Source organism: Triticum aestivum, chromosome 5A (genome assembly GCF_018294505.1).
Source record: "Triticum aestivum cultivar Chinese Spring chromosome 5A, IWGSC CS RefSeq v2.1, whole genome shotgun sequence".
Lineage (NCBI taxonomy): Eukaryota > Viridiplantae > Streptophyta > Magnoliopsida > Poales > Poaceae > Triticum > Triticum aestivum.
The window spans coordinates 672349585-672357720 of record NC_057806.1 but is presented as its reverse complement, the minus strand read 5'-3'; the positions used below and the strand labels follow the sequence as shown (position 1 = coordinate 672357720).

Below are 8136 nucleotides of genomic sequence, written 5' to 3'. Positions count from 1 at the left end.
GCAATCCACCGCCACGCCGGTCCGGTGGCCAGTAGAAGGCCTCGCTCGCTCGTTTGCTGTGCGGCGTCGCCGTGGGAAGAAGAAGAATGCGAGGGATTTTGGGGGAGGGGGAGAGGAAGAGAAGGGACGACGAGAGGAGTGGGGGGTTTTCGGGGTTCCTGCGTGAGCCCGCGCCCGAGGTTAAGTGGCGTTTTGAGGTGATGGGACCCTCCTGATTTATTAGTCTTCATCGTATTTTGTGTGAAATTTTGATCATAAATTTAACTAACAAAATATTAATACATGTCAACAAAAATAATATCATTTAAAACTATGTTCAAATACAAATGTAACGACATAATTTTTTATAACGTGCATTAACATTTTGTTATGTTTTATTTTTAGTCAAAATTTGACACAAAATACAAAAAAACTAATAAACCAGAAGGTATTACTAGTAGTATCTTGGTGGCTTTTATTTTTTCCTGTTGGCTCAGTCGGTTGGGGTGGTATTTTCACCTCGGTCGACCGTCCGATCTTAACTAGAATGATGAGCTTGGTACCTCCGTGGCACAAAACAACCGCACGCAATATATTTTTTTCCTTGTTTTTAAACATAAGCAGATACCAATATACATGCATCCCTACGAATGCACGCACTCACACTCATCTTTATGAGCACTTTCGAATATTGAGCCAACACAATATCTTAAGATTGACAAAGCCATTGCAGACACCAACAAGAACATCTCCCATTGAACAAACATCACCGGGAAGTCCGAAATAAATCCAGAAAAATGTGCAGCACAACACTTTCTTGTTTTGTGTATGCAACATCATCGCAGATATTTGTCACCGTAATCCACCAAAAACCACCCAAAATTGTTGTAACATTCAGAATGTCTATGCAACAAAAAATTATGAGCATTCAACAAACCCCCGCAGAAAAAAAACGTTTAAAATGAGTGCCGTTTAAAATGAGCCAGGACGCACGCAGCCTCTATGCACAGAAAGTGCCTGGGTTTATTATTTTTTGACAATTCGCAAACAAGTTGTCATCTCCACGGAACTTGAAATCTTAAACTGAACGTGAGTCACTTGCATGCGGGTATCTTTTTCAGATTTCTTGGATGAGTGGAAAACAATATTTTCGAACAACCTACCGAGTTTGTACAAGTTTCATATGTGCTCACATAGCCCCCTAGAATGTAAGATTCGCCGAGTGGATTTTACATTTAGATGAAAAAACAACACGACCAATGGTTCAGCCTTGCAACTACTATTGGCAAGAGAACAGCTATTTTCAGCCACCAACAGCAAGAGCGGAATACAAGAAAAAGAAAAGGAAAAAAGGTGCATGATCAACTAAATCTGGTCAAGGTGCACAACATCAGACTCTCTCATAGCTCAATCATAACCTCTGATGGAAATAGCGGTGCCTAAGCGGCACTTATTTGCTAGGCGACAGCCAAATACCTCGCGTAGGACATAAGCTGAAGCCTAGGCGGTATATGTAAGAATTTGTCCAGTCCACCGAGAAACCATGTCATATGGTACTGACAGGCCAATAATGTACTCGTTTGAATGCTCTTAGCCTAAATACATGCCTATCAAGTCAAAACTATATGGCCGCCTAGACACTTACACGCTAGCGCTTTATTGAACCTTGATCATATAACCAAAAAAGTCAGATAAGACCAGAACCATATTGTCTCTGATTACATGCAGACAAAAGCATCAATACAAGAACACTGGTAAAGAAAGGTACAGGAACAGTAAACTGCCAAATGGCCAAAGATACATATGAGAAAAGATGAAAAGGGAAGAGAAACCTGGAACCAGGATGTCAAGGTATAATTATGACATATATGCTCATGGTACTGATGTTTGCGAAGCTACATCAAAACTTCAGGAGTTACCGCATAGTTAGACTGTCACAACTCACAGTGCATAAGATAGCTCTCAGCATTAAAAATTTCTTAAATCCTAAACAGAACAATAATTCTCTTATGGTTGGGACATTCTAACACAGAAGAGATGGAAAGAATAAATGTAGCATGCACTGATACATCTGATGCGGTTGTGCCTTCGCGTCAGATGGGCGCAATTAAAGGAAAAAATCTCTTAAGATGGTGAGCTAATCATGTAGGAATAGGATAACACCAGATATACTCTCATGGAATTTCCGAATGGCAGCTCATGCTTTCATGGTCCAAATTGAAGTGTATGTCATTTCAAAGTTCCAACACAACAGTTCCAGCTAGAAAAAAAAAAAAGGAGTTATCCTAGATTACTGTACAGAAACAACTGAGAGTCGTACAATGCGAAGCTCCGGTGATACTAGATGTCGATGTCATGAAACAAGTGTGTATTGACCTCGAGTTCTTCAGGATTGATACAGATCCAGGACAGGCTATGAAAAAACTTCATAATCCGTTGGACCGTCTACAAAGCTATTTAGCTCTCTGTGTCTCTATTAACAAGGATGGCTGGAAGCAATCAATATACGAACAATGGTTAATAAAGATACAAACACAGCAAATTAACAAATATATGAAGACTGGTTAATAAAGATACAAACACAGCAAATTAATTAATGGCCTAACATTCGAATGAGAAAAGGTGAGAAGGGGATAAACCTGGAACAGAGATGTCAGAAAAACCAATGGTATATCAGTACACTTGTGGCACATCATGGTACTAAACTACCAATGTTTGTGAAGATGTATAAAAACTTCAGAAATTACGGTGTAGTTTGACTTTGCAATTCTCACAGTACATAAGGTAGCTCCCAGTGTTAAAAATCACTTAAATCCCAAACATAACAATAATACTCTTATAGAAGATCCTAACGCAGCATGCACTGATATATCTGCTATGGTTGGGGCTTTTTGAACTAGATGCAGGCAATTCCAAGAAAAAAATCTCAAGATGATGAGTTGATCATGTAGGATAATGCCTGATGCCTTGGCATCGAATTTAAGATAGACAGCTCATGCCTACATGATGTAAATGAAGTGTTTGTCATTTGCAAAACAAACAGTTCCAGCTAGAAAAAAAAAGAGTTAATACATAACAGTACAAAAGAATGAGAGCTGTACAATGTGAAGCTCCAGTGATACTAGGCGACTTTAAAATGACCTTGAGTTTTTCCTTCAGGATTGATACAGATTCCAATCCAGGTCAGGTTGTGAAAAAACTCCATAATCTGTTGGACTGTCTACAAAGCTATTTAACTGTCTGCGTCTCTATGAACAAGGATGGCTGGAAGCAATCGATATAAACACAATGGTTAATACAGAATTACAGATACAAACAAAGCAAATTAACAAATATATGAACACTGGTTAATAAAGATACAAACACAGCAAATTAACAAATATATGAACACTGGTTAATAAAGATACAAACACAGCAAATTAACAAATATATGAACACTGGTTAATAAAGATACAAACACGCAATTTAAACTAATGGCCTAACATATGAATGAGGAACAGGGATATAAAAAAAACGATGATATATCAGTACACTTGTTGCCCGTCAGGTACCAAACTACTAATGTTTGTGAAGCTACATCAAAACTTCAGAAGTTCACAGTATAGTTTGACTGTCACAATTCACAGTGCATAAGGTAGATTCCAGTGTTAGAAATCTCTTAAATCCCAAACATAACAATAATTCTCTTACAGTTGGAACACTAACACAGAAAAGATGGAAAGAATAAATGTGGCATCCACTGATATATCTGCTGCGGGTGGGGCTTTTTTGCGTTAGATGGAGGCAATTACAAGAAAAAGAATCTCAAGATGATGAACTGATTATGTATGATACTGCCTGGTGTTTTTTTCATGGAATTTAGATAGACAGCTCATGCCTACATGATCTAAAAGTGTTTGTCATTTCCAAAACGAACAGGTCCAGCTAGTAGAAAAAAAAGGAGTTAATCTACATCAACTATACAAAAGAACAAGAGAAGTACAATGTGAAGCTCTGGTGATAGTAGATGACTTTGAAATGAAACAAGTGTGTATTGACCTTGAGTTTTCTTCAGGATTGATACAGATTCCAATCCAGGTCAGGTTGTGAAAAAACTTCATAATCCGTTGGACCATCTACAAAGCTATTAACTGTCTGCATCCCTTCTAACAAGGACGGCTGGAAGCGATCACTTCCAGACGGCAGCAACTTATAGAACACTAACAGCCCAAGAGTACATATAGCCTGTAGCTTCATGGAATCACCCTGGACTGCGAAGAAGAGCAACATAGCAGCAAGAAAGAAGATGACACAGAATTGCATGATGCACAGCACCCTATCCATCAGCTTCCCATCATTGCCTGCAGGAAATCCTCTGACTCTGTACACGAACAGGAAATTGTACTTGTCCACAAGGTAACGGTAGCCAAAGTATACTGCACCGACAGGAACCACAAGCGGAGCAAACAGTGAGTAGATCATCGTGAGCGCGAATATTGTGATGTCAAATGCATAGTATTGTGCAAAGTCGAATTTCTGCTTTGGCATGTGGAAGCTCCGGTTTATTGGGTACATGGAAAGATCATGCCCCTCGAAACCATTCAGAATGTCACTGTCTTCTCTCTCAGACATTAGAGGCGATACCAGACCATTTGTTTCTTCGTCATTGTTCATAGATCTGTATTCCTCATTTTCTTCAGGGACCAACTGGACCATATCATTCTTTCTGAATTTCTTCAGTATATGCTTTATCCAAGGGATTGGAGCCAGCAGATCAAAAGATATTCCCAGAAAGGTGCATGTGATTAAGAACGCCAGGGAAGAAAGTGAAGATCTCGACAAGAATGATGGGCTCAGGTAATGTTCAATCTGCTTGCAATCAGCACTATCTAAGTAGCACCGTCCCATGCTAAGAATCCAACTTTCAAGCGACGATTCCACCAGCGCACGCAACAAGATGAGATTAACAAGGAAGAAGCAAACCATCTTCAGCAATGCAGCTCTCTGCTCCCCCGACACTGTCAGATGGAACTCAAACTTGGAGAAGTATGACAGTACTGATGGGATGATAATATACATGCTCACGAAGATGAGGACATTGGGTAGAAACTGAAAGATTATTGTCCAGAACCAGCTTGAGCCTTGAAGCCAAACAATCCATGATTTGGCACTATCCATAGCCTCCACATTGATGATCCGTGCTGCGTTTTGCATTCCACTGAGTATTGACAATGGTGAACTGAAGAACAGGAGCATTACAATGAGGCAGGTGTTAACCGCTATCCGTCGCAAGGCTAGTGAGGTCTTGTTCATCCCAAGGTGATTCCAGTAGATATCTGATGCTGGTGGCGCCCTCTCCACTCTCCATCGGCTCCTCTCAAGCTGTAGCTCCATCACTGGGAAGAACCTGCCAATGGGTGTCTTCTTCCTTTCCATCCGGAAATCTCTCACAGCCTTGTTTGCCGTGTACACATCCTTGAACACAACAAAAGCTATGCCAGCACCACGCGCACGCCCTTCCTTGTAATCCGACAGCCTGCTCCCAATCACGAGTTTCCTTGTCTGCAGCTTCCTTAGCCTCTCATCATCAGTAAACCCGAACCTCTGCGCGGTCATTGCCCACAGCTCTTTGCATCTCCTGACAAGCCAGTGCGCTTCTAACTGCCCCGATTCGTCCTGCACAAACTCGTCAAACAGGCTGCGGGCGTCCATCTTCGCCTCCAGCCAGGAGATCTTGTTCCGGACCTTCCCCCACTCGTCGGCGAGGTACTCCAGCGTGCAGAGGTCGAAGGGCACAATGACGCGGTACACCTTGCCGGGGTACTTGTGCTCGAAGTACTCCTTGAGGGGGGCCTTGTCGGCGGCGAGCGCCCTGGGGATGCCCTGGATCATGATGGTGAAGACGGCGACGGAGCTGGAGTTGGGGTCGCTGGGGTTGCCGTTGCCGTCGCGGAAGCGGGTGATGCGGAGGGCGTCCTCCATGCGGGAGATGCCGAGGTGCGCGATGGCGACGACGGCGGCGGTGAGGAGGAGGTGGAGCCAGAGCAGCGGGGAGGCCCTGGGGATGTGGGAGATGGTGGTGGCGGCGAACTGGTCGGCGATGGCGGCGTCCCCGGCGAGCAGGTTGAGCGGGAGGGCCGCGGCGAAGGCGGCGGCGGAGACGGCGGCGAGGACGAGGAAGGAGGCGCGCTCGAAGAGGAGGAACTGGGCGGCGTCGGCGCCGCAGTGGAGCGCGATCTGCGGGGCCGTGGCGTGGTAGACGGCGAGCAGCTTGGCGGCGAGCGCGGAGGGCCCCGGGATGCGGCGGTGGTCGAAGCGGAGCTTGACGAGGAGGAAGAGGAGCACGCAGGAGGCGGCCCCCACCGCCGAGATGTTGACGAGGTACTGGATGCTGCCGTACCACGCCTCCGGCTCCCCGCCCGCGGCGTCCTCCGGCGACGGCGCGCCCGGCCCCATCGGCTCGCTCGCCGGAAACCCTAGCTGGATTTCTCGCCGGCGGTGGAGATGCCTCGCCGCCTCCGTTGGTTCGTGGACGGGGGTGGGGGTGGGGGTGGGGGTGGGGCTGGGCGAGATCCCGACGGGAGGGGACGACGGGCGGGCTTGCCTACCCGTGCCGACCATACCCGCGCCGTGGTTTGAGTCGCTGCCGGGTGGGGACGGCGGGGAAACGTGTGCTTTTCCTTCTTGTGTCTTCCGGGAAACGGTGGCCGCGTCAAGAAAATACTTCGAGGTTAAGGTGACTAGGACTCATGTTACTTGTGGCCCACTTGTTAGTGAGTTCAGCTTTATTTAATGATGATGATATTTGTTTTGTATTACTAGTACTTGCTATAATCAAGGTTTGTTCCCAATAAAACTAGTAGGGTTTGTTGAAGTTGCTCTCAAAAGGAGGTTCTTCAATTTTGTCTAGTTTCACGGATGCTTATTCTTTTCTATTATGGCAGGGAGATTATAACGTGTAATAATTGTAACAAAAATACGAAAATCTTATACCAGCGGCATAAGCTACGGATGTAATTTGGCTCCAACAATTAAGCATAATGGCTAGGACATGGATCCATGTATTACATCAGTATCAGTTCATTAATAACAGACATTACAAGCGGAGGTAACATACAGAATTATGTCAGAAAACCTAACGAGCGCAGACAGTACAGTGTTTGGCTCTGAAGGTGACACGAATGCTTGGAGTGCTTGGTGTCCATAGAATGCGATTCGAGGGTATCTCTTTGCATGTTGTGCACTTTAGGTATATGTTCTACCCAACATTCTCAACGAATGATATGGACAACTAGGTATCTTTTTTATCAAGTAGCACGTAATTTTGGTTATTGTCATGATGTCCTTTACAAAGGCTTTCACTATTGCAATAGATGTTGTCTCATAAACGGGTATACATGCCAAGTCACTTTTTCGCACAAACGTAGTTGTGAGGTTCTTGGGGAAAGAACTCGTGCGTTATATGTGAGTGTGTTAGGTAATCTAATAATGGTGGAAAGAGATGTTAGAACTCTTATGCTACATGTCGTGGAAAGAAAAAAAACATGTATTTTGACAATTTCAATTAGTTGTCTTGCAAGGTTGTGTTATTCATTCTCTAGCCCATAGTTCTTTCGAGACATATATTTTTCATGAAAGTTATGTTACACCTAAAAAAGAGAGCCACATGAATGTTGCCTCAAAGGGCTCCAAAGTCAAGATTACCCAGAAAGGTGTACATGTTTACATTGTACAATAGAGGTAGTATCACATTTAGTTTTCTTAATTTTTTATTGACCAAAAGGTCGTAAAATAAATAAAAAATCTTCTCATACACAACTTCCACTAGTCAGACATTTTGCGTCAAAGAGCATGTTGTTACTTGATACACCAACTATGAACATGACAAATGATCATACATAAAAATCATCTAAAGCTAACATATGTGCCATCATAGAAAGGAAGAAGGGGGGCAAGACACTATGTTATAGTTATATTTTGATACTCAGCTAAGCATATTCGTTGATAAACATACACGCATGTTATATTAGGTGACAAACAAAAAAATACATAAGATATATAATAATGTCAAACAAAAAACCCTTTTGGGTGGCCAGCTATATCATCTGAGCGAGCAACCCACTCAGTTCAATCCTATCTCTCTCTCCGCATGTCGCTCCTTGTGGTCATGCCCGGAGT

At 43.6% G+C, this 8136-nt stretch overlaps 1 protein-coding gene across 5 annotated transcripts; it reads right to left on the bottom strand.

Annotated features, from left to right (window-relative positions):
* Positions 1-2017: 2017 nt before the first annotated feature.
* On the bottom strand, positions 2018-6594 carry LOC123105868 (CSC1-like protein At4g35870). Of its 5 annotated transcripts, none has more exons than XR_006451049.1 (3): positions 4018-6594; positions 3081-3243; positions 2018-2468 (listed from the first exon to the last, which is right to left on the bottom strand). XR_006451049.1 is itself a non-coding variant. In XM_044528034.1 (2 exons), exon 1 carries the CDS (start codon positions 6577-6579, stop codon positions 4030-4032), a length of 2550 nt encoding a protein of 849 aa, XP_044383969.1. In that variant the 5' UTR covers positions 6580-6594; the 3' UTR covers positions 2018-2468; positions 4018-4029. The 5 variants fall into 5 exon arrangements, 2 of the variants coding, with proteins under 2 accessions (XP_044383969.1, XP_044383968.1); XR_006451051.1 differs by having other exon boundaries at positions 3121-3243; XR_006451050.1 differs by lacking the exon at positions 2018-2468 and adding an exon at positions 2858-2978.
* Positions 6595-8136: the final 1542 nt, after the last annotated feature.

Excerpts from the sequence above, each read along its gene's own strand:
- LOC123105868 (XM_044528034.1), bottom strand. The coding sequence starts at position 6,579 with ATGGTCGGCACGGGTAGGCAAGCCCGCCCGTCGTCCCCTCCCGTCGGG.